Here is a 27,686-nt window from a genome sequence, read left to right as displayed (position 1 = left end):
CCAACCTGAACATTACACTTAAGAATGCATACTACAAAAACCTTGACCAACTGTACCAGTTGGTATTTTTGGTCTGTTTTACATTGTTGGTTTTTGGAAAATCTTTTCTCTCTTGTACTCCCTATAATATTCATCAAAATCTTCAAATCGTACTTACAAAGTTTAAAATGACCTTCAGTGTTTAAATCCATTTTTGGCCTCTCATCTAACATTAGCCCCATGAACAGTTCTGTTTCCTTTCTATTTTCTGGCCCATCGCAATGTATTTTTTTAGGAAGCGATTTATCTTCTGACTAGCCATCCAGATTGACCCTAAGCCCTGAATGCAAAGAGTGCAAACACAAACAGATTGTATTTTATTTCCATTGTTTCTGTGATCATGTATTTAGGGCCACTAAACCCACGACCAGGATATGCTATTAATATTAAACATGTGGTACTTCAATAGGCAGTAATCGTGTGGCTCTTCCAGGGGCAATTTGAACAGGCCGTGTGACTATCACGATACTATTGTGCTGCTGCTGCTGCACCCCCAGCAGCACCAAGTTAGTGGGGGCGCACTCCTGGCAGTGCGTAGCCAATCGATGATTGGCGTCGGAGTGATCGTGCTTGACCTGTAGAGGAAACTGCTGCGTGACCACGTAATTCTCAACCATTGCTGGAAGGCTGTTGATGTTTACCCATGCGACTCACGCACATACTGTTTGAGTCAGTTTGCAATATAAATATACGTCTTATTTGTATTCATGTGGAAGATACCAACAGTATATTGAAAATGGTTGGGGCTTTTTATAGGGTTTTTTGCTTCATTCCCTTTGGATGGAACTGTATGTATAAAATGACTTTTGATTCAGAAAACAAAATACATAATTGATGATCCATGATCTATTCATGTTTATGGAGCGTCGGCATCTTTTGAGACCTAGCCTTGCTCTCCCCAACATTGTGATGAAAAAGCCCTGAGGTAATGCTGATATGATTGGGCAAGTGCTGAACTTTCAACCTTCCCCAAGTGTCTATGGTGTTTCTGACTGGGCACAGCCAAGGGCTAAAAAAAATGAACATATTTTATCTGCATTGTAAGGATTGGTGTGAAAGAGACAGAGAGAAATTGTGAAAAAAGGTAAAAACCATGTGATGGAAGATGACTATTCTATGAAGCTAGATGGGACAAAGTTAGTCCTGTGCATAGAAGCGATTCCTGTTTTCTTGTCGTTGACCGATTTGTCATCACATATCAAACATTTTTCCAAACCTGGCTGTCCGCTAACGTAAGCGGCTACATATCAAGCATCAAATGGCCCCGCTGTGAAATTGACACTTTCTGCTTTCTGCTGCGCTTTTTTGCCATCCATCAGCCGTCCAACTTATGTCCGCAGTTGTCCGATTTGATTCCCAGGGCCGAATGGATGTGCCTGATTGGCTTTTATATTCCCGTGCCTTTTCCTCACGCAGCAGGGAAGATAAATAGCGGCGATATGTTTGTGCCAGTACAAGCGTTTCAACGGCGCCGTGCCACATTTGTCAAAAGCGGCTGACAGTGCTGCTGTTGTGCAAGTACAGGGAGGAGGAGGAGAATCCAAACAGGGAAGAAGAGATGGATGCCTACAGCACATTTATATGGAGATACAGCTACGTAGTCTTTTTTTATTAACCTTTACGGAGGAGTTATTTAACTCATTGGCTGCCATTGACGACACTGGACAGGCACTCAAACATTCATAGCTAGTCTTTAAAGTTTTCATCAATTGGATGTATATATACAGTCTTGACCGACAGAATATTACATTCTTTAGTTTTTCTAAAAATCTTTTACTTACCTCACTCTTTATGTATGTAGCCTTCAATGAAAAATGGCTGCTCCTCCCTGATTTAATACAATATTTTACTCTAGTAGCTTTGCAATAGATATAATAAGTCTCTTCCTGCATGCAGTGTCATTCCGGTGCTCTTTCTGCACAAATCTTAAAACACATAAATGTGATGAAGCGTTCTCTGCTAGTGGTAGAAAGAAATATTTGCATCTTACATTTGTACCATTGAGTTGAAAATATTCACTGACTTTAAAATGCATAAACTATGTCTGTGCGACATTTATTTTTTCCCTGGTTGTAACTGGCATATGTTTTATTTATTGTTTAATGCTATATTTAAGAAACACGAATGAATCATAAACAGGTTAGAAAGTAAATGACAATGACATTATTCAAAACAAGTTTTTCTTTTGTTTGTTTTTTCCGTCTGGGATTTGCTTTATCCTCCCGATAGCAAACAGGCTTTGAAATTCTTTTCTTTATACTTAGCCTTAACTTCCACATCAACACGGTAGTGGAAATAACTCTTTTATTTTGTTCATGACATATTATAAGAACATAATTGTTTCTTCTGGCAAAAACGTCAATTTTGTCCAAATCTGCGCGAATTACCATTTTAAATGAGTTCTTAATCAGAATGATGCTCTTTGCGCGCACCCATTTTATTTGTAAGTAGTGCATGTCAGGCTTTTAATTGCAGAAGGCACAAAAACTTTTTGAAACAAAATAAGAGAAACAAACTTGAATTATTGGCTAAAATCGACTTACCTCCCTAGTGGTGATTTACATGACAGTGGTGAGGCAGATTCAGGTTCTGCTTGGCTGACTTTGATGGCGACCCGTCGAGGCCTTCTGCCAAGTGTCTGTTCTCCTTTCACTTGAGCCTGTCCGCCTCGCCTTTTTAAAACGTTACGTTCGAGTGGAGAAGACAGCCGAGTGCGAAAAGGACACGAGTCGGTCGCTAACAACATTTGCTCATCCGCAGACGTGCAAACACAACATGAAAGAGTGTGATTGGCCGTGTAGCCGTGTTTGGTTACGAGAATTGAATTGCAGAGTAAAATAGAAAAGAAGCAGACAATGCGGGTAAACCTTGTGAGTCATCCGGAAGAGAAGAAACACATGAATCTAGCAAAACTGAATTTTAAAACAAACTACTATCCGTCTGTTTCTTGGCCATCAATTTTTAATGCTGCTTATCCTGGTCAGGGTTGCAGTAGGCTGAAACCGGATGACTCCGGGCAAAAGGCAGACTAAACCCTCAACTGGTTGCCACTCAGTCACAATCCACATGTTTATATCATGAGAAGAACAAACTGTACGGTTTAGCTGACTCAAACTAAGAATGTCAAACAAATGATTTGCGATTAAAGCTGGTAATCTCTTGAGTACCTTATCAAATGGGCATGCAAAAATGATCAGTGCATGGGTCAAGAAATTAATCTACGATATTCCATGAGGAAAACAAGCCATTTTTACATTGTGGCGACCTTTTGAAAATCCCGTATCCATCGACTACTACTTTGAATCCTCATATTTGAGTGCCATTCACACGAGACGTCCAATTCACTTGGACTGGGAGTGAAAATAAATGAATTGTCATTTAAACTGATAGAATCTGGTCTCAAATCAACAAATGTTTATTTGCCCCAGTCAAAATAAATTGGATATCTAGCACCTTCAATGCAGTTGATGAGTTAACAGACAATAGTGTGTCCTGGTGGAAAATATTGATCGAGTAGAAAGTTTTGATAGCAACCCTATAGTTCATGTATTAAACATATTTTAAAATCTATCTATCCTTTCCGGCGATATAACCTATTGGGATACAAAGTATGGTGCTACATTGTCACACGTGTAATATTAACCATGAAGAAGAAGGTCTAGTGCTTCCATTTATGATTGCAACTTTATTTTTCTGCATTTTGTTTTTATTTCACTCATGGGGCTCATAACATTTAATGGCCTTCATAGGATACATTTGTAATCATGTCAGAAGATGAGCGTTCAACTATATCATCTCCAAAGGCACATTTCTACTCAAGATCTTTTATGTTTGTTCCGCATGCCGTGTCAATTTTTTGCCGGAGAGTCAGGCAGAATAACGTGGCTACTAACCGTAATGGAGGAGTTGTCCAAGGACCAAGGGCCTTGCTGGTGCGTGCACTTTCCCTCCTGCACTGTGGCTTGATTAAGCACTCCCAGGGGTTTCGCGCTGAAGAAAGACAATGTGTTTACGCCAACAAATTTCAGCCATATGTGCATTGTTGCCTCTGTGCCCCTGATTGAGCCTGGTAGACCCATCCCAATCGTGCCTTATAAACCTCTGGGGGTTAATTAGCCCGAACACCTAACCGGCTAGCGCCTCAGCAGACAAACATGCTCATTGAATCTTTGTCTGTGCGAGACATTGCAGGAAAAGAGCTTTCTGGAAAACTATACAAACATTTTGGAGATGTCAAGCTGTGATGGTGGAGTCATTTGAGGAAAAATGACGGACGATTGAAACCGAGGGAATGTTTTGCTTACCACTTTCTGCATCCTAAACTCTCGCAGCATGTGGTAAGATCTACTTTCATTCTAGGTAGATGCAAGATAGTTTTGCCGCTGTCAAGCAGGTAATGTCTTCTCACATTTTTGGGGGACAGTATACGGTACACGGTCGATTGGTCGCCGGTCTTTTGGTCGCCAATCTTTTGGTCGCCGCTCTTTTGGTCGCCCGGAAGGTTATTGATAATTACCATTTAAATCGTTGCTCAAATTTTGGTCGTTGGTCTTTTTGTCGCCGGTCTTTTGGTCGCCCGTTGTCGCGGTAAAGGCGACCAAAAGACCGCGACCAAAAGACCGGCGACCAAAAGACGGCGACCAAAAGACCGGCGACCAATCGACCGCACATGCAGTATACAATCTGGAAAAAAGTTTGTCTTATTGTTGTGTGTGTGTGTGTGTTTTGGCATAGGCATCTTTTTTACCCGAAAATCTTCATTCTTAGTATCAAGGTTAGTGTTGTTCATATGTCTTTGTGGTTTAAATTTGGCTCTAGTCTGACAAAATGTGTCACTTTGTCATTGAAAGAATGCCGCATTGAAGGATCGCTGCCACTTGTCAAGAAAAATTGCCTTTGTGTTCTTTTCTAACATTTCACATCATGACCTCTACCAAACATAACACCAGCATAGGAACACCTCTAGTTTCTGGTGAAAACTAGAGTATAAGAATTTCCTGAAAGCGGCTAGAGAGAGCCCACCACTCACACCAGTCGCATAGGTTTCACGATAACTGCTGAGTCTCAAGGAAAAGAGTGCTGCGTGATTCATGGCTTTTGTAACGCGAGCCTTTATTAGGAGCACAGCTAGCTAGCAAGGAGAGAGAGGGTCCTTGGCGTGCATCTTCGTCCCTCACCCAGAGATTCCGTAATTGCTTTTTGGATACACCTTGGGAATGTGATGAGTCAAGTCGAGACATTTTTGTTTGAGGGAGCGAGTGCTTCGACGCATTTCCAAGTATGAATTATCGCTGCGTCGCGCCAGAAGCACCGAAAATGAAGGCCGCGGGGTGTAAGTGTGCTCTAATGCACATTGCATCAGGACTGTTCAGTTTTGTTCATGTGCTTGCTTACCTTGGCAGTAATGGAAGGAAAAATGGCGGTGCTTGTTGTTTAATCTTTTTGTTTTTTTTAAGGTCCAAAAGGCATGTCACGCAAACGCCATCAACTGGAGAAAGATTGCATATTTTACTTATTATTTTATAGTTTGAAATGATATCTAGTATATGGTGATACGATATGAATCTTTATTTTAGAACACAAGAATTACACCGTGACCGGACGTTACGTCGAAAGACGTTTGGTCCCCGGACGTTTGGTCGACCGGACGTTTGGTCGACCGGACGTTTGGTCGACCGGACGTTTGGTAGAACAGGCGTTTGGTAGAACGGACGTTTGGTAGAACGGACGTTTGGTCGCCGGGTTCGCTCGCTGTCAAATTATGACAGAGAGTTTACTGTTGATATTTTGATGTTAGATATTTAGATATTAAACTCACTCTCTCATGATTATAATTTTGAGAGCTGGTTTCAACAGTAACAACCCGGCGACCAAACGTCCGTTCTACCAAACGTCCGTTCTACCAAACGTCCGTTCTACCAAACGTCCGTTCTACCAAACGTTCGGTCGACCAAACGTCCGGTCGACCAAACGTCCGGTCGACCAAACGTCCGGTCGACCAAACGTCCGGGGACCAAACGTCTTTCGACGAAACGTAAAAGTACCCGTTTACACACATAACTAATTGCATGCATCTATACTAAAGCCTTTGTCTTAACAAGTGTTATCTTATGGTTAAGATATTTGTATTTCCCACCTCACTGTTACCCTTTCTTGTTCCCGTCAACCTTCACCCTCCCTTAAAAGAAACAGCCCCTTAAATCCCTCAAGCAGGTTATCTCACTACTAAAAATAACTACTCTACCCCAGAATATGATGGCAGTATTCATCTTGTTAAAAGATGAACCATAAAAAATATGAAGTCTTCACAAGGTGCTTTCCTGTGTTGGGGTGGAGACTGTTCATACAAACTATCATAGCACTCCATAAGTGGAGAACTAAGTGAACTTCTGCTACTATTACACAAAGACCTTCTAAGGACGTATCCACCCCAGCAAAGTCCATAGTTCACTTAGTTTGGTCCACACAAAAATACTCTATCCCAGCCAATAGTGTGTAGCAGGCAGGGGAGACCCTTAATTGGTTGCCAGGCAATCACAGAGCAAAATGAGGCGAACAGTTACTCAGGCTGATAAACTACTGTTTCATCGCAACAGTCTAACAGAAAAGACTAAATAAGTTATTAAAAGTACTTCTTGAATGAGATTGTGATGTACCATTTTTACATGTGACCCACTAAGCTATTACCTCCTTTTAATTGTAAATCCTCCTTTCTTGGGGAAACACATTGATGAGTGATCATCTTAATTAGCTTTTAAGCAGTTTTAACCCTGACACCGGCCGTTCTGTCGTTAATGCTTCAGCTTAAAACCTATTCACACCATCTGCACCGTAATTGGGTACCAGTGGAGAGAAGACCCTCTGTCTCCGAGTCATTGTGCCTCCTGCCAGATTTCATTTCAAAGAAGCTTCTTCCTACCACGACCCAGTGATCTCAGCAGCAAACCTCAGCATAGGAATCGCATTGTGCTGATGTTTTTTCGGCCTCCGCCACATGCCGCTTTAATGACGAACCTCGGAAAAACGAAAAAGGGTCGTTATGAAAGACAAATTAAAACGGCGTGCGGCCATGATTGGGCCCTCGCCTCACAGCACCGCTGCGCCGTCACTGTTGATGCTTTTTGTGATGAAATTTGAAATCAGGATAGCACCCCATTTTCCCTCTCATGCGACTTACTCCCGTGGCTATTTGTAGGAGTGTCTATTGATTTTGTGAATGTTGTGAAGCAGCAATATATACTGGACATGTTGGCTCATGTATTGAATTACATTCGATTGTATAGTGCGGAATACGAGTTATGATTGAGGTTGGAAGGTAGAGCGCCTTGTACTGTACTACAAACTACCCACAACATATTAGTACCAAACATATATAAGTACTATCCCCAGACAGTGCTTAATTCATTGGCTGTAATTAGCAGTGGTAGACATCCAACCTATTTGAAGTGGGAGGACTGGACGTGGATAAACGAACATCGACAATTCTTCTTCTTTTTTTTAATGGTGGCGTTCGTAGCTGGCAGCCATCTTGGGTATGGCGAGAAGCAGTCAAAAACCAAGTGTTGAAAAATCCATATTGCACAGCCTGATGAAATAATTTCAGTGCTGTATAGTTACAGATATTGACGCAACATTAGACCTTACCTCCTGCAATAGAGCCTAACTTCCTATAATCTACATCTACATTATCCAACTATTTACCAACATCATACCCAATTTCAATAGACTCCCCTTTCCCTACCAACTTACCACATGCCTACCTTTCTTTCTAAAACCCACCTTGCATTTAATTCGACACTGTGCCTTTATTGGGCTATACTGTATTCTGTGTGACAGTCATCAGTGCAAGTGATTAAACCAAAGATAAACTTAATGGCTTTCAATTAAAAAGAGAAAAAACGATGCTTTCCTCCTAGAGACATTGCAGCCTCTTAAACGATGATACAATTCACTCGGCTGCAGATGGCCAAGTCAATAAGTCAAGCAGACAGTTAGCCGTCAATTTCGCAACACGTACACGATATATTGGCCTGAATTGGCGAGATGCCACCGAAGCGGCCACTTTAATGAGTACTCGCTGGTATTAGCGGCTCGGCAGCGGCTTATCTTTAACAAACACACCCTGTGAGGCCTGAACTATACAAAGCTTCTTCAAGCTACCGAAAAAGATTCTGGATTCATGTTGTCTTGCAATTTGGGACCAATTGATTAATTTGTAGATGATCACATTATATATGCTCCAATAGTTCATATTACTGGCGTATTATGAAGTATCCAGTAGTATGTATTGTGTGTGTACAAATGTGGTGTTTAGCATAACAGGGAGTCTTAAAGGTGTCGTGAGCGTGAGCCCAAAAATGGTATCGTGCAGCAGTACTAGACATATACCTCCCTACCTACAACATCTGCGTTCCGTGCATGGGGCCAATGACGTTTTTGTTTGTACTAGAGGCAATAATAATAATGATGTTGATTTTCATTTCACTCAGCTACTCTGTTTATTTTAACCATGTTCCATTGTCAACATTGTTACACGCACACCCACGGGCCATGCCTACGCACACCCTGCCTATTTTATAGAATACAGCATGCAAGCATGCAGCTATTACATATGACAAGCGAGCCATTCAAAGTAAACAATCTCCATTCATGTTGCACTGTGAGACAAAAAAGATACACAGAGACCACCCGGCGAGCTTTTCATAAATTATTCATCTGCAACACGCTCTGATAATTAATCACACGACTAAATTTAGATGAAGACCATGTTTTCTGGCCTGAGCAGTGACTCCCTTTCAGTGTTAATCTATGGAAGTGACACGGGCACTTGGGAGGAATAAAGTGTGTCATGCAGTAGATGCTATTGTCTGCGCTCTCCTGTGATTTTGATCAAAAACACAACTGGTGATTTGGGGTTCCTCTGTTTTAACCCTATCATGCATGTTTTTTGTTATTTTGATTTTACTCATTGACTGGTATTGATATCATTTGACGTCTAATATATTTGGAATGGAAGTCCCTTTCCAAATTGACATTTAGTCCCATCGATGTCACTGAAACAAGTCACCGACAAAAAAGTCCAATAATCTATATGAGCTCGCCAATAATATCCATCTCATAACACTACTAGTGTCACGGTAGGCCACAAACACAACCTCAATGGCAGCTGGGCAGACAGAAATCAGCATGACGGCCATTCTTGCAATCATTTGCCACCTGCTTGGATTGGTTTTATCCGCCGCTGTTTCATGAGAATTGAAATCTCGTGTCCTGATCAATATCCAATAAAGCTTTTTGATCCCCTCACGGCCCATAATCCCATGGGGGCTGCCATATTGTGAAGCAGATAAGAGCGGGCTATAAAAACAGTCAAATCTCTTTATCGTCTGCTTTGATTCATCTATGTTACGTTAGCCTTGATTTTACGCTTTGGTCACGTATAGTTGGGAATTCAAGTTAGCCAGATAAAAGCCAGTGCAATTATAGATCTTAAGATGTCCTTATTAAGATCAAGCTTTTTTGTTCCGATTTATACAAGATGAATGTAAATGTCCTGATGACTCAAGTGTATTTTATTTTAAACCCTCCTAAAAAAAATAATACAAAAAACAGCCATCCGTGGGACACATGTAAAACAAACGTACTTTTGCACTGACGACCTGCTAAAATGTTTATCACACTGAAGCCTGAAAAATATATTTGACCAAAGCAAAGCATTCTGATAAACACAGATGATTTGCGAGGGAATACGCACACGCGCGCACATGAACGCTCGCTAGCTGCTACTGAGTCTGATATAGTTGGCGTCAGGCTTTGTTTTCTTTGGCTACAAGCCGTGGAGCTGAAAGGAATTTATTGGCTTTGAGCAGCAGGTTGAGAGGTCAGATCTATTGATTCAGTGAAGGGAGAGATGTAGGATGAGAGCAAGCAAGCGAGCGAAGCAAGCGGCTCATGAGCACAAAAATGCATTAATGAGATGAATGAAAACTGGAAGGACGCCTCACAGGTTCTGGGGTCACATCTACTGCCAAGTGGACCCTGGTGGGACCTAGTGTAGCTATGCCAGTAGGTCACGTTGGAGCTGTGTGCCTGGACTTTTAAACCGCTTTGATCATATTTGTAAGAATGATTCTTTAATATTATTATCGTTTAATATGTTCCTGGGTGAAAGAATCAGCATTCTAAAATATTAATACTAGAGTTTGAAAGACAGTGAATCACAAATTCAACATTCCACATCTGTTGATATTAGCCAGCATGACTAATTCTATAGGACATCGTCGAGGATCAAATTGACTTATGAGAATAAGTCAGGGAACATTTGATTTGCAGAATACTGGCTACATTTACATGGACATATATATTTGTATTAAAAGCCAGATCGAATCGTGATAAAAATGCTATACACAAAATCAAATCCTATCAAGGGCTTGTGAAATTGTAGATCGCAATACTTTGCATTCTATAGTCAATATGCTTCCACCAAGAATCAGTATATCGTTTTAAAAAGATGAAACTTTTTAATAGAGGAGTCCTACCGTAATTTTTACACTTCACCAAATTTTCCATGCGAATAGTGTCGATGTTAACTTACTGGCTACGAGTGAATGTGCTATAGGCACTCAATAAGTGTTTCACCAATAAAAAATACAATGCAATATAATAGCTTTGAAGTTATTTTTTATCTTATGTATGGTGGAATTTTGCATGGGTTTTTCTGTCCCCATTATGCCTCCTGTGTTGACAAGTGATCACCAATATTATTATTGTAATTATATGAAGTGTTTATGCAGTGGAGTTGCTCGTTGGTGGTCAGGGTACAGATGGTCACTCATGTTTAATCATTTTCTAAAAATAAGTCTGGCTGCTGTGATTAATGAGTGCAATGTGTTCTACTTAGCAAGCAAGTGGCTGTACCTGTATGGAAGGACATATATATCAGAAAAGAATCAAGACACTATCATGCTACATGTCTTTTTAGATATTAGGCCTTTGCTAAACATTGATTTTTTTTAAATTTGGTTTTCTAGTGTTACTTTCTTAAGGTAGATGTATAAATTCTGTAAAATGTGATACACATATTTTGAGAGGATGTGTTACACCCCAGTCTCGAGTAAAGACTGTGTAAGTAGTGATGCAGTGATACCATTATGTCGTCCACATTGGGCAGGGCAACTTGTGGTTTGAAACTAGATCTCGAAGAGTATATGTTGCGCAGAATTGGCACGTTATCTTGTCACCAATCATTTTAGTGCTGTGTCGCTTCCGGTATCGGTGTAATACTAGTGCTTACATGAAGCAGGGGCATGTTATGGCTTTATTGATTTTTTTAAGTGCATTTAGCTATCAATTGAAGTGTAGCAATACTAAAATATCTTTATTTAGAAAGGACTTCTTATGTTTCAAGAAGACAGTGTGATTAGAATCATTCAAAGTATATTAAAATGACATTGGTGGCAAGGCATTTGGCAGCTGACAATTGATAGTCAGAACTACAAAAAAAATCTTTTGAGAAGAGGCCTTTTATTTTGAGGGAAATTGTACTGAGCAACGTGCATGACATTGTCAAAAGATTATTTTTTAAAGATTTTTTCTTTATGAAATTATGACTGATGTGAAGTAAGGCCAACTGTTCTAAACAGTTGCATTTGTTTGAACCTTGGCTATTATTTTCACATGTAATAGAATGGTAATCTTTATTCTTGGGAAGGTTTTCAGAATCCTCACACACATTTAACCCTTATTATTCATTTGTTCATTCATTTTCTATTCCGCTTATCCTCACAAAGGCTTGGGACACCTTGAATTGTTTGCCAGCCAATCGGAGGACAGAGCGTGCCGGCAGCCTGGATTTATTTGTTTTAAAATATGTATTCATTTTTCCTTAGACACTTGACACTAAAGTGCACAGGAGAAAGTTAATAGGGAACATGTTTTATTTTTTGGATGGAAGGCATTGTCTCGGTGAAGCAAATGCATCGGTATCAATGCAGGATTCGACGTGACCACTTGTCGCCTTTGTCCTATTTAGCACGCCTTCTCCAGAGAGCAGTGGGGAATGCTTAAGCGGCCCGATAAAAAGCAATGGCATCTCCTCAATAGAAATATAATGGCACGTTAACATTTATATTGTATGAGTGCAAAGTGGGGCGCGCAGTCATTTAAACTCCACTACTAATACGGAACAAACTGCCCTGTAACCACCCGTCAATTTGGCCACTTCAGACCGTTTCTCTCGCCAATTTCATTATAATATTTTGCCTTCCACCCGCCCAGCATAAGCTCGCGAGCCCTCACGAAAAATCGTTACCAAGTCTCATTATTATATTTTTTAAATAAAAGATGAAACACTGGTTTAGTTTGCATATCACACGAGGCTGTTATGAGTCTCATTGCAATTCAAAGGCTATCGAACGTGCACAAAAGAGCAGGCGGCTTAATCTAGCGTGTTTATCGCTAATTAACACGGATTAATTGAGCTTCGGCTTTCGCCTAGCGGAAGGCCATTTGTGCACTGGGGCAAGGGAGGCCCTTAGTGCCCCTTGAAGCTGCTGATCCAGGCTCTTACCAAACACTCCATCTTGATGCTGCGAGCGTGTTACTCATGATGTTACATGGAGCGCACATGTGCAGTTTACCAAGATAGCTAGCAGTGCAAAATCAAAGTCAACCACAGTGTTTTGAATCTTGTCCTCTCTATATATAGTAGTGTGGTATCGGGAAATGACGATGATGTACCGATTTAAAACGATTTTTTATTCTAAATAACGGCATAATCACTTGACTGCAAAGTCATTGTTATCATGCCTTAGTTCGACACTGCTTAAATCTTTGTTTGCGTCCAATTCACTATCTGAAGCGGGAAACTGACACCACATGAACGTTCATTCATTCACCCTCCTGATCAATTGGATTGCATGTCCACTAGTGACAAAAACTGCTCCCTCTTAGCCAGGGGAATAACACATTCTATTTTTTACTAGATTGGCTTCCATTAACAGCGCTAGACATCTTAATCTTAATAATAAATTCAGCGAAGAAGGGGACGTCTATCATCATTTTGGTGAAGGTGAAAACTTCTTTATGGTGGTGTACGTAACTGGCTGGCATTTTGGCCATCCCAACCGGGGGTTAGGAACTAAATCTCCAAAATCAAATCAAATCAAAAGCCTTTATTGGATTGGATTGGATAACTTTCTTCATCCCGTATTCGGGAAATTTCGTTGTCACAGTAGCAAGAGGGTGAGGATGCAGAAATAGGAAAGGCATTTTAGACATAAATAGATAAGTAATAAGTAAGTTAATAGATAAATACATGAATATATATATATATATATATATATATATATATACACACATACGTGTACATACACATATATATACATACATGCATGCATACGGTAGGTCTTAACACAGCCATTTTTTGTTAAAGAGCCTGACAGCTGATGGGAGGAAGGATCTGCAGAAGCGGTGCAATGAGGGTGGCGGGAAATTGGTGAAAAAGTACATATATTACACAGCATTGGCACAATAATGTAGTTTTAGTGCCGTATGTTTATAATCGAATGGGTTTTTTTCAAGGTTTTTATGTCTAAATTCAGTTATTGTTATTTTATCATACGTGAGATCACCTCTTTTTACACCCTGCAAGTCAGTTCGCGCTTCTATTTGGAGCCGCTTGAATGGTGCAATCATGGGTCAGTTTGCACATCATTGCTTTTCCTCTTGCCAGTCACGAATGCACCAATGAATTCACACAAGCAACCGCTCCCATACACATTGGACTTCATTTTGGACTTTAAACTATTTACCAGCTAATTAGCCAGCCCCCTGGCTAACTCCTCGATGAAGTCATTAGGAAAATGAGAAATTAAATCAGTCAGTAGTAGATTGCATGCTGAATTTGACACGTGGTAAAAGTGTAGCAACCCTATCGCTAACAGTCCTGTCTGTCCTCTCTTGCAAAAACTTTTATATTTTGACACTTCCCCTCTAATGATGGATTCTAGCAAGCCTAATGATATCATGAGCAAACTTGGATAATTAAAATGGTCAGCCCATGCTGAAATGGAATTTGTTTGAGTCTGTCTAAACATGTAGAAAATAGATCAACAAAATGACAGGAAAACAACATTCAGTCAAATCATATTCATTCTGGACAAACTTGGTCATGGACTAATTGTTCTTTAGTATTTTGAAAGCAAAACCTGATGACGCACCAGAGGTTTGACTGGCACTTTTAGGCCATTTGTTGACATCTGGTGTCCCATTCTTGTCGGAGCGTGAACTGCACAAAGTGCCGCTCGTCGCAATGCAGTTGGACTCATTTCTCAGTCACAGTGCAAATGCCAGTTGGATTTTTTAGCTTGTTCTCGACCAACATGGCCTGCTCCAGTTGTCTTTTACAAAAATCATTGTATTATTTTGGAAATCAAACACATACGAACATTATTCACAAAAATACTTTACAATAAACGGGTGATTTTTACAAACCAAATACAATCACAGATATCGCCAGCCTGTATTGCAAATTGTATTGTATCGGGACGTATTCAGAGGTTCTAACGGTCTAACCCAGGGGTGTCAAACCCAGTTTGGTTGGCGGGCCACATTCATGGTGACCAGATCTCATGTGGGCCGGACCATTTTAGATATAATATTTAGATATTTTTTTATAAATGGATTAAAAGAATTGGATTAAAATCCCGGAATATTCAGTTTTTATAGATCTAAAACAATGTTTATTTGAGCTTTTTATATATTAGGAAGGATAGGAAATAGGAAATTTAATATACATATATCCTCTTCATTTTAATTTGATCCTAAAACAGAAAGTCGGCACTCATGATTTACTTTCCCGGGCCACATAAAATGATGCGGCGGGCCAGATTTGGCCCCCGGGCCGCCACTTTGACGCGTGTGGTCTAACCCCTAGTATAGAATTTATATTATTGAATCTGAAATCCCTATATTTCTTGCATTGTACATAGAGGAACATTATTGGCACCCTGTTGACAAGTAGGATAATCCGAAAATATGTTTAATAATCATTTCTCAACTTTCTCAGTCTTATGTTACTTGTCCTCGACGTTTTGGGACATGTTGCAACCTAAGAGTCTAAGTTTATCTGTTTCAACAGTAAATATGATGTCTATGTCAATAGAATGTTTCTACTTTTGTAGTGTTGTTTGACTCAAATTCATCTCATTTGTCTGAGTGAAGTCGTTTCTCTCTTTTAGCTCATCACTCGGGAGAATGAGACAAATATGAAATCTCAAATTGCTTTTACTTATTTGCTATGGGAATTCAAAAAGGGATTTTTTTTATTTTATTTTTATGTCAACGCTGCACATGAATGACTAGTACCACTACAGTAAACTAGTTTGTAAAAGCTGCCTTGAAATCAAAGAGCAGTTTACACAACGACTGCCTCTGCTTCATGGGGAGAAAAAAAAAATCTGTGGGTCTTCTTTCTCCTGACGGGTAAGCCCGTACATCCCCACCCGACACCACCCCACCCCCTGACAGCCGCAAGGCTTTTCTCCTGCTTGGCCTCCGTGTAGTTTGAGGATTTAGATAACAACTTGGCCTCTGTGCAATCAACCAAAAAAAAGCCACTTGTGAAATTGGCCCGCGTCTATCTCCTCGGGAAAGTTTTTTTTTTCTTTTTTCCCCCCCTCCAACTGTGTTTGATGTTCTCCCGCGGCACTGATCGAGGCACATAATGTGATTCCTCCTTCACACGAAGTAGAAAAAAAGAAGTCCCCTCACTTTTATGGCTGGGCTAGGAAGAGACGGCGGCGTTTTCTTTACCAGGCAATTATCGACACCCCCTTTTTTTAAAGGCGAAATCAAAGCCTCGCATTTGGATGTTTTGACTCGGGAGAAGAGGCTTTCCGCAGGAAGATCATGAAAGGCGGAGGGAAATAAACTCCCCAAGTGGCCAGAAAAGGCGTACGAGCCGCGAGGCTGAGTGAGGAAAAAGAGGCATGGTGAAAGAAACATGATGTTTAATCATGCGCTAAGAGAATGTGCACCACACTTGCCTAGTGCGGCACTCTAAGGCATCATCGTCGGGAAACACAGCCTCCAATTTCAGGATCAGTCACTACAGTGGACAACTAGTCAAAAGCTTCTCCATGTGTGAGTCTTGCTGCCAAACTTGGCATAATAGACAGAGTAGTAGCAGCAGTGCATATTTAAAAGCTGTTTTCTTGTGTACACGGGGTCATCAGTCACGCATCACTTAATCGAGGCTTTTTATCTACATCCTATTTTGCTCAGTAGCCCATCTTGGAGTGTTAGGTTCATTAATAGATATACTTTAATATAAGAAAGATATTGGAGCACATATATCCGGCTTTACTTGTAAGTGAGAATCAATCCTGAATCGTCCTCGTCACAGATCATTCTAAAGAAACCAATCCTCTCCTGTCCGTTTAGTTGCATTAGAATCAAAACAATTAAGGTTATCTTATTCAAAAGTCAAGTCAACAGTCCTCGGATCCAGGGCAAAACAATTAAATGTCCTCGGAGCCAGCTGCAGGGGGAAGTGACCTTCGAGTTTGTTTCGGTAACAATTATATTAAGCATTTGTCAAGATCATAATGATTAATATTCCACACATACATATAATGATTAATATTTATTCGTTGTACGCACATATATAATAGTACCCAAAATAACTCCAACATGGAGATACTCGGTTGTAAAACCAGAGCTGTATAAATGCAATTTTCCATGCGTGAAGCATGGGTAAACCACAGAATAACCCTCAAAATCTGAAACCGATGCAAAATGCATACGGAGAAGGAATTTGTCCACGAAAAAGGGAATGATATAGTACATGGATACCCTAGCATCATAAACGACTTGGTTTTCTATTTTCAACTGCACGGGAGCTTTAGCTAAAAAAAGTGTTCAGTGTAGTATAGCTATTTAGAAACTGGCGATTGGCCTTCAGTCTCACTCTATCGTCGACCCGACCCATCCTGTTTTAATTCTCACAACGCCTGCCTAATATACTGACACGAACAAGACAAAGAAGAAGAAAGGGAGCGATTGATGCATTAATTTCCCGGCGTAATGACAAAATAACGGGCGGTGGCGAGGTGCACTTGTTAAATCGTAATTTCATTTTAATGAGGCTTACATCTGGTAATGACGCCGCCCGGAAGGGAACGATGTTATTAACTCGCAGGTTAGTCGGCCAGCGCGCAATTAGCCCACCTTCTACGGGAAAGAACGTCCGCCGACTATCAAACTAGATGTCAATGAGCGGAAGAACGAGCCATCTCGCCACCACGGGAAACACAATTTATTCTAGCCGTGTGCACAAACACGGACTGAAAGCAGAGCACAAATGTAAGACATTCTGTAATGCATAGATATATGGTATACTTTCAAAAATTATATGTACGTATATCCATATCCTATGCTTAATACACCAAAGAAATACGTGTGGTTTTCTTTTTCTTATCCAATATTATTCGGCAGCAGCAACGGTAGGTGGGCTTTCATTTCTTTGCGGATTTTGTTTTTGTTCCTTATTTTACTTTGATAATCACTCTTATAAAACGAATACCTATGGGGATGTGTCAATCAAAAACGAGGGCTTTTGTCTTTGTCGAGGCAAAACGTTTGCTGCCGCTTAAGGAGCTGGAATAAAGATTGCTTCCGGAATGTTTGTACATTCTCCCCTTTTAGTCAAAATTTATTGAAAAACCAGCGCCATCATTGGCCGGTAAATTAGGACTGCCACCATTAATCGAAGGATCGATTACTAAAGCAATTGAAATGTCGTTTGATAGTCAATGAACTGTTTAGAGACAGTGTTGACCTTGCGAAATCTTACTGCTACATTAAAGGTACTACAAAATTGACCTTTGACGAGCTGAGGTCAAGGGAGAGATCGTAAAATGTACGTAGTGACAATAGATAAGTGAGTCCACAAGAGGGAACAACAACTGAGTTTTTCTAGGTCAGATAGTAGATTTGTGGCAATTATATCGACTACTAATCATAATGCTACTAACCGAATCAATAAAGAAATTGGGCGTACTAAATACAAGTGTTTATTTTACCAGCAGGGCATAACAAGGTCATTAAAAGAAAACCTTGCACAATTCTAAAATAAATAAATCATGTAAACCAAGACAAATTCGGCTTTCATGCTTGGGTTAGGATTTGAAATTTATGTTCACTTGTTGCTAAAATCAGCAGTTTTGTTCAGCCCTTTGTCAATACTAATGCTTTTAGATGTGAGAAATGTTCAATCTCACTTGGCAGCGATAGAGAAAAAGTCTTCAAAGTTTTAAAGAGCCTTTCAGGCTTTGGCTGCACTTTTGCAAGACAGGCAGTGTTGGCGAGCTGGCCATATGGAGCTCTGCTAACTACTGCAATAAAACACAACAACATGGTAATGGGTGGTAACGATGTGAGAAATGAAAATATCATAAATAAATCATTTTTAGACTATGAGCGCACTTGACTATCAACAGAACCCTCCAAATTTTACGAGAAAATGATATTTCATATATAAACTACATGGAACTGTAAGGTTTCTTCACAATTAAAGAGGAATTCCTGTCACTGTTACTGAAAAAATGGGAGTTTTATAGTCGGTAAAGTCAGGTAATTTAACACTGAAAGGCTTTTTAACCATTGTTCTTAGCTTGTAACTCCCCTAGAAATTCCTAGCTACCTTTTGAGCCCTGCTTTCATTTTCTCCTACAACTCACGGATCAGAAACGCAACGCAGCTAAGACGTTCGAGTGAAGCGCAACGTTCACACAACCATTCACACATTCAAGTAGACTCAGAGAATTTAGCACGTCTAAAATAAACATGTTGCATTTCAACATCTCAAATTTCCACTTGGTCTGCTAAATGCTATTACGCAGCCAAAAGGGATTAAACCGCAGCTTGATAATAAGCGCTTGACCCACTCCACTCTGCATCAAATAAACAAGATGTAAAGTACTTGGCTCACACATTTAACATTCTTCTTCTTGGCATTAAAAAAACAGCATTAAAACAAATCTTAAGTTACACTGGGATGCGTTTTGCTGTTCACAAACCAAGCTGAGCGGCTGACAGGTTGCAAAAATGGCGGAGAGCATCCCTGTATAATTTGCTTGTTGTGTCATGGGCAGTTCTAAAATTAACCAACGGGTTGAGAATCATATACACCCACACTCCACTCCTCCAGATTATACGAAGGACACAATGCTGAATGACATACAAATGCAGAAAAATCCTGACAAATCACATAAATCTAAGACCAAACTCAGGATTTCAATTCTACTTTATCTACCTAACCAGCTCAATACCTAACACTGGCAATTTGTGTGCATCTTTTATTATTTTGCTACTTCTCTAGTTGACTATTATCTTGATAATTGCGCTGAGAATTTTGGAGGGGACATATATGTTGCTTGTTTTGAAGCGGTTTTGAACCTGTCGGGAAACAATCTCTGTGTACATGCATCCCGATTTTTCTTCTTTGCACGCAATCATTTGACACCACCGCCACCGCACTGAATTATTAACATCGAGACTAATTATAAGCCCTGGCCACCGTGGCAACAGAGCCTGCAAATAATTAAAAAAAAGAAAAACACCCCCTCGGAAAACACTGTTATCGTGTGCACTGCGAAAATACTCCTGCCAAGTTGTTTTTCCTTTTTTTGCCTGTTGTTAACTGTTAAATACAACATCAACTTAATCTATTCTCTAGAAAATGTGACTTATTTTAGAAATGGACAGTTGGAATTGGATAAAATTAGATTTAGAATTACTTTTATTTCATACGGGGCATGTGGTATTGCCAAATTTGGTGGGAAATTAGTTATCTTCTAACTAAACATTATCTTGCATGGAAATGATCCTTTTTCATAGTGTTTTTTGCCAATAAGTTATTCCTCCAGTTGGCGATTATGCATAAACGTTTGCCTCATCACGCTGAAGTTCACCAGCTGTTTCTTGCCTGCGGGCTGCAAATGTTACTTAACATCTTGTTTTGTACAGAATGTTACTTCTCTTCCTTTTTTGTGGCCCCTTTCCTTACAGATCTTGCTGCCGTGGGCATGTCTCTCTCATCAAATAAATTGTGTAATATTCATGGTGGCTGTCCACACATTAAGCATGTTAATTATTAACTACCCCTGATAGCATACATTACAATTGCATTCTGTGTTATTTTCTAATGATAGGCTCCACACAGGGTCACTTACAATATCTTCTTTTTTTGGTCTTGTTTTATAGAGCCGTGACAGAATGGTAGACTGCTTGAGCAAAGTCATGCTGCACACAGTCATCTCATGCTGGCAGCCAGTCCTGGGACTGGCTCTGCTGGCCGTCTTTGCAGGCTCTTCCCTTGGGTGTCCCTCCCGCTGCGAGTGTTCGGCGCAGACCAAAGCCGTGGTGTGCCATCGCAAGCGCATGCCCGCCATACCTGATGGAATCCCGGGCGAGACTAGGATCCTGGACCTGAGTAAGAACAAGCTAACTATGATTAACCCGGACGATTTTGTCGCCTTCCCGAACCTGGAGGAACTCGACCTGAGCGGGAATATAATCAGTTACGTTGAACCGGGTGCCTTCAACGCTTTGTTTGGCATGCAGTCGCTCAGCCTGAAGAGCAACCGGATCAAGCTCATTCCTCTTGGCGTCTTCTCGGGTCTGGCCAACCTCACCCGGCTAGATGTGAGTGACAACAAGATCGTCATCCTCTTGGACTACATGTTCCAGGACTTGCACAATCTCAAGTTTTTGGAGGTGGGCGACAACGACCTGGTTTATATCTCGCACCGTGCGTTCAGTGGACTTTTGAGCCTGGAGACTCTGGCACTGGAGAGGTGCAACCTTACTGTGGTGCCGTCAGAGGCCCTCTCACATCTGCACAGCCTGATCAGCCTGCACCTGCGATACCTCAGCATTAGCACTTTGCATCCTTATTCTTTTAAAAAGCTGTTCCGGCTGCGTCACTTGGAGATCGACAACTGGCCCTCACTGGACCACCTGCCAGCCAACACCTTGCACGGCCTCAACCTCACCACCTTGTCCGTCACCAACACCAACCTGTCGTCTTTCCCCTACCAAGCCTTGAAGCACCTGCCCTACCTGACGCACCTTAACCTGTCCTACAACCGCATCCGGCAAATCGAAGGTGGGATGTTGATGGATCTGGTCCGCCTTCGAGAGTTTCACCTGGCCGGCTCGCAACTCACAGCCATCGAACCGTACGCCTTCCAGGGGTTGCGGGGGCTGAAGGTGCTCAACGTGTCGCACAATCGACTTGATACCCTAGAGAAGGGCGTTTTCCAGTCCCCAGAAGCTTTGGAGGTTCTTCTCATCGACAACAACCCACTGGTGTGCGATTGCCGTCTCATGTGGATTTTACAGAAAAGGCACTCCGTCTTATTCGGGGATTCCCAGCCAGAGTGTAACACGCCCGAGGGGATCCGGGGAAGGCCTTTCCGGGAGTTCAAGGAAAGCCTGCTGTCTTACTACGTGACCTGCACCAAGCCGAAAATTCGCGAGAACAAGACGCAAACTGTGACGGTGGACGAGGGACAACACGCTCTGCTGCACTGCAGTGCCGAGGGTACTCCGAGACCCTCCTTGTCCTGGATTTCCCCGAGGCGGCGCGTACTGACAGCAAGGAACCACGGCAGAGTGACGGTGCACAACAATGGCACCCTGGAGATCAAATCGGCAGAGGTCCAAGACGGCGGCGTGTACCTCTGCCACGCCTCAAACACGGCCGGGAACGACACCCTGATGACGTCGCTGGCAGTCAAGAGCCTGGGCTCGCTGTACGCTAACAGGACCCAGTACTACACCGACGCCAGCAACACCACTGCCAACGGGACCGCCAACATCACCCTGGGCTTGGACCTAAAGACCATTTTGGTGTCGACGGCCATGGGTTGCTTCACATTCTTGGGGATGGTCTTGTTTTGCTTCTTGCTCCTGTTCGTCTGGAGCAGAGGCAAAGGAAAACATAAAAACAACATTGACGTGGAGTACGTGCCTCGCTCCAAGTCCAACGGCACCAACGTGGACTCGGCAGAAATTCAGGCCGGTCCTCATCGTTTCAACATGAAAATGATGTGACTTGTTTTATAGGAAAAAAATATCAACCCTTTGTGGAAAATAATCCCAAGTACATTCTATTTTTTTGCAAATAGAACTGCAGCAGATGGACTAACGGTCGCAGTGGACTGTGGGGTAAGAGACAATGGGCGGGACCTTAGAAACGGTGCATTAGGACTTCGGAATTGTGTCAATTCAGAAGGAGTGTGAACAGTTTCCAGGAAAACAAGTGTTGTTTATCTGCTCTTTGAGATTTATATGCCCTTTCCTGGAAAAAAAAAAGGGTATTCTTCGACTTCTATGGGTTGGAACTTCTGGACTCGGCTGAACCGTGTACAGCAACCAATTTGTATCTTATGCTAAAAATAACCTTTGTTGAGTCTTGCACCACATGCTTTATCACCCATTCAATCAACCCATGACGGCTATCATCGTTTCTTCTGTTTGATATTTTGGCCCGTGTGTACCTAATGCTTTATTATGTACACTTATTGTACTATGTACATACTCATTGAAAATACATATTCATAGCAATATTCATGGGATGCATTAGCCAAAATTGATATAACCCTATACTGTATGTTCAGAAAAAAAAGAAGAAATACTTTTAGGACTTTTAAAGTTTCCACGGATTCAGGAAAGGCTTCGATGGGTGATAACATGTCCCTGCTCCCCCGCGATTGACTCAGAAATATCAAATATGAAAAAAAAATACATATTTATCAAAAGAAATATTTTATTTATTAAATATGTTGGGCAGAGATTAACCCACAATGGCTGTTGGGTGTCCAATATACCTGGGGTGAACATGAATCATCCTTTGGTCTGACTTTAGTGTCTTTCTATTCCTTTAAAGTGTACCTTTTTGGCCCATGTGTCAAATTTTTGGCAAGTGTGTCAACTTTTTGCTACCGTGAAATTTGCATTGTTTCTTTTTTCTTTCCCCTGTAGAAAAAAAATGACTTTGTTGTGGTAGTTCTTCATTTTATTGTTGACTCATTTAGATTGTGACAGTTGAAAAAATGTTTGAAAAAAATATGTATGTGGATTAAATGGAGATGTATTTGTACCATTGACTGATGTCAACTTTCTTTTTGGCACAAACATGCTATTCTCTAATCACGAAATCCCAAATGTTCATTCCCTGCCATCCTCCCATTTCAAACGGATTGTGCATCTAATTGTGATAAACTCATTTCCCAGAGTTTGAATTGACTTTATAAAGCCACCTGATTGGACAACTATCATCCTTAATGGCACAGAATGTGTTCATTAAAAAAATTGGGTATTTTAAGTAGCATCAACAATGGTATCAAGTCTGTTTTTTTTTGTTTTTTGTTTTTTTTTGTTTCATATTGAGTACATTTTATACTCTAAAAATGACTGGAATTGATACTTACTGTGGCTGGAAGAGAAGCGAAGGCAAAAGCGGGCCATTTTGGCAGCCTGCGGCCTTTCGCCTCCAGTACTGCCAAGATTGCCTTTGGTTTCGTTACCTTCCTCTGTTCTTTGATCCGCTAAATGAAGAACAAGGAAGACGGAGTAATGCCCGCAATCTACTTTGTCACGCCTCGATAGATACCTGCTCCCCGTGGCAAGGTCCCGTCGAAAAACCGGACTCCAGCCGTAAGATGGCATCCGTCTTCATTCGTTGACGCAACAGCGCTTGGCGTCACACCTCCACCAACTCCGGCGTTCTTATTTTTTTTCTTTCAAGGTCTCTGTCGTGGCCTTGGGCCGTCAGGCGAGAACAAGACAGAGTTTGTCACCCGTCGTGATGAGTCGCGAGCGCTCTCGTGTTATTCACATGAAGGTCGGCGTGTTTGCACGTCGTGGGAGAGATGGAGGAGCAGAACAAATCCTCACGTCTGAAAGCTTTTGACACAAAATGAAGTGCAAAACAGGAGTTGGAGCGGTTTACTTCTGTTAACGCATGATGCACTTCAAGTGAAGGTGCAAAAGGGTTGCAAGGAAACGTCAGATTTTTAATATAAAACAAGAATATTACAAGAATTAAGGTTTTTTTCCAAAAGTAATGCTTTCAGAGACAGTGGTTGCTACAGTGGTCAAGTATTAGAAAATTCACTCCTAAGAACTTTAACCCTATCTTTTCCCTTTTTTTTGCTTAAGACAAGGGTGTCAAACTCGGGTTGGTACGCGGGTCGCAATAACATCAACTCGATTTCATGTGGGCCGGACCATTTTAGATCTAAAATTTAGATATTTTTTTTTATTGGATTATAAGAACTGGATCAAAAGCCCTAAATATTCTGTTTTTACGTATGATTACTAATCTGCCAAACGTCCATCCAATGTCTTTGCATGTCTTACAAATTTTAATGGTTTTATAAATAATTGTCTTATCTTTTTATTGTGTTTGACACATCATACAAAATTGCTATACTTTTACCATTTTTAAAGGGCTATGGAGGTCAAATTGGTGATGTTAAAACGGTTGGATAGATTTAAAGCTTTTAAATTTAAAATGCATATCTACTTACAAATAATCCAAGTTATGGAACCACTTCTAGAACAAATTAATTTTGTCAGTAGATGTACCACATAGTCCATCATTGCTTATACTCCATGCGAATACTGTTTTCTTGTCGAATTTGGTTATTATACAAAAATTACAGTTTAAAAATTACAGGAGCACATTATTTTGGTTTTTTAATGTATTTATTTATGTCTAGTGTTGTTTGTTCGTTTCTATATCATGTGCATGTTCTGGCACCATTTATACCATTTTTTTTTTCTTGCTGGGCTAATAATTTAGTCATTTTGTCAATTTCTACTCCTTACAATCCTCCTGGCATAATTGCCACGAAACTCCAATTTGAACAGGAGCGCCAGTCAAAGTGCAAAAGAATGATAAATGTCAGAGAAATAATGAGTTTTAGTCCGCCATTATTTGACGTTGTTTGTCCTTGGACAATCTCAGAAAATTCTCAAAAAACCTTCTTGGCAAAAAATTGTGCTTTCAAACATGTAATCTATCACTATTTAACTCTCACGAGTCACATGGTCCCAAATAATCCAGTTGGGGGAAATGTGGAGCAGTGTGTGCTTTCCCAAAGGAACTCATTATTTTTGGCATGCAGGATATATTTTTAATGAACATATAAACTGTTCACCTCTGCAGAACAACACTCAAAAGGACAAAACCTAGTTTAGGATTTTACACAAGTTATTCCTTATTCTGTGGCTAGTGTGCTGTCAAATGGTGATATTGTTTAAAAGTGCTATAATGTCTACACTGTAAAAGGTAGATTAAGGAAGGAATTAGGACATTAAAGATGAAATTCAGGGCAACATTACAGTTTGAATGGATTGGACCATGAAGATCCTTGTAAGGGTAAGCGGTTCAGAAAATGAATGAATGAATGGACCATGAAGGAATTAAAGATACGAAGCAGTAAAAGATAAACTTATCCTTGAGATATTGTCATGCCAAAAGCTTTTTTCACCCGCCATTTCCATTGAAAGATTTCTACAAGTTAAATAGTTTTTGCCCTCGTTTGTCACGAGCGACATTTTGCGTCTCTAAGCTGTCTTGTTTGTAATTTTTTATTTTTTATTTTTATTGTCCCAGCTCTCCGGGTGACTTTGCCACCACGCTGTTAAATGCCAAAGCCTTGGAGTGTAATGGCGGCGCGGCGTTGTCTGGCGTCCTTCGTTTGGGCGGGAGGGAATATTCTGAGGCTTCCTTCATTCGCCTACTTCTTTCAACACTCCAATGAAGCCAAGAAGGCCTGCCCTGGATGTATTTTGGTCAAGGTTGAGTGCTATTTCATTAAATGGGGCTGGTATTTTGAAAGCAGCACACAAAACCACAAAACATTCCCTCCCCTTCTACTCCATTCAAGTGGTTTGACCTATTTTGCAGATGCTGGATTCTTGATAGAGTCAAAATGTCTGCCAGGATGAATTTAGCCATCAAGTGAGCACCTGCGGCAGGCAGAATGAGATTTTGCCATCAGGTTGTCTTGAAGGTTTAGGAATCTGTTCAAATGAACAACAAGGAGGAAAAATACTTTGTTTGGATTGGAATTTCATCTATGTAGTGAGTAATGAGATTTTAACGTAGGATGCAGTGGTAGAGGCCGTCACGGCCTTCAAGGCCTTCTCTGCTGGCCTAAGAAATATCTGAATCATATATTATATTTTGTCCATCAATACCTTTTAAATAATTCCAAATTGTCTGTTAGCTTCCCTTCATTGCTTTTCCCCCTGGTTGCAGTGCTTCCAGATGTATGTTTTCATATTGAAGCATTTAACCAATCACATTTCAGCCATTATTTGTTGCCAGGGTCAGAAATCTGCCTCAAGGCCTTCACAATCAGTTCTGCGGGCTCTGCTGCATTAAAAAAGCATTAAATAAGACTGTTGCTTTAACCAATCAGATTTCAAGTTGGCAACACCACAATGCCTTGTCGCAAGCGTAGGGATACGTCATTGCCTTGTTGCTGGCGTAGGTATACGTCATCGCTTTCACCAACTTTGATTGGCTGGTGATAGAGTAGGCGGGCCAAAGCTACCAAACTGTATCTGGAGCGAGCTGCACAAGCAAATATATTGTTGTGTTGATTTAAAGCCATTTTCAAGACGGACTTTTCAAGAGAAAAAAGCTGGACATCATTAAGAAAGGTCGGACAACTCCAAAGCAAGCAATCCTGTTTACTACCGGGAACGAACATTTTCAGCACTAAATCGAATAAAAACGTATCCCAGAAATACAACAGGACAGACTCGACTTTCAGCATTAGCTTCGATGGCGATAGAAAAGAAGGATGAAAGAAAGGAGGATGGATATTGTGTACAGTTAAAAAGGATTTTTGGTGAGTAAAATATGACTATATTCCTAAATAATATTTTAATTGTATGAGACTATTATTGATTATTTTTATGTGTCGCAGCTGTAGATGCAGTAGAGGTTTTATAGCCATGAAATAGTTTTTGAGGGTTGGATTGAAGGCATCGCTAGAAAATGCACGGACCACCGCTGGTAGGATGTCTATAAAAGACTTTTTACTAAAGATTAGGATTGTTTATGGTTGTTATGTTGCCACAATATGTATTATGGATTTCCACAATACATATTTTATCAATATAAGACATGAGATCAAAAAAGACTGTTTTGCACTCTCCTTGTTACAGTTTGGATTTGATCATTTGGATAGTTCGATTTTTCTATTCGATAATATGTAAGCTGTTTCATTGTAAATCAAAGAGATTTAGCAATCTTTGTGTGCATATTATTTTAAAGAATAATCATCAATTCATGGATGAACTGCTTTATCCTCACAAAGGTCGCGGGGAGTGCTGGAGCCCATCCCAGCTGACTTCGGGACAGAGACACTGCATTGGAGGCTTTTACTCTGGCCTCGCTTTGCAAAATCCTTGTATTTCATAGTAAGTGCCTGAATGATTTAAGTTTTTTTGTGTTTGTTTCGGATGTACATGGCACCGCTGCTGTCAAATAATAAACACAAAAGCACAACTTCACGCTGGGTTTTGAACGCATCTCGTCGGTTGCGTCAAAACTACGC

The 27,686-nt window shown here is 40.7% G+C and overlaps 1 protein-coding gene across 2 annotated transcripts in view; it reads left to right on the top strand.

Annotated features, from left to right (window-relative positions):
• Positions 1-23,211, top strand: part of lingo2 (leucine rich repeat and Ig domain containing 2) — a 185,541-nt gene extending 162,330 nt beyond the window's left edge. For both annotated transcript variants that reach the window (XM_077608854.1, XM_077608853.1), the window contains one exon: positions 20,305-23,211. In XM_077608854.1, coding sequence (XP_077464980.1) covers positions 20,317-22,158 — 1,842 coding nt within the window. In that variant the 5' untranslated portion in view covers positions 20,305-20,316 and the 3' untranslated portion in view covers positions 22,159-23,211. The remainder of the gene's footprint in view (positions 1-20,304) is intronic.
• Positions 23,212-27,686: the final 4,475 nt, after the last annotated feature.

Source organism: Stigmatopora argus, chromosome 9 (genome assembly GCF_051989625.1).
Source record: "Stigmatopora argus isolate UIUO_Sarg chromosome 9, RoL_Sarg_1.0, whole genome shotgun sequence".
Classification (NCBI taxonomy): Eukaryota; Metazoa; Chordata; class Actinopteri; order Syngnathiformes; family Syngnathidae; genus Stigmatopora; species Stigmatopora argus.
Note: the sequence above shows the minus strand (reverse complement) of the source record. Positions and strands in the feature narration are given on the sequence as shown.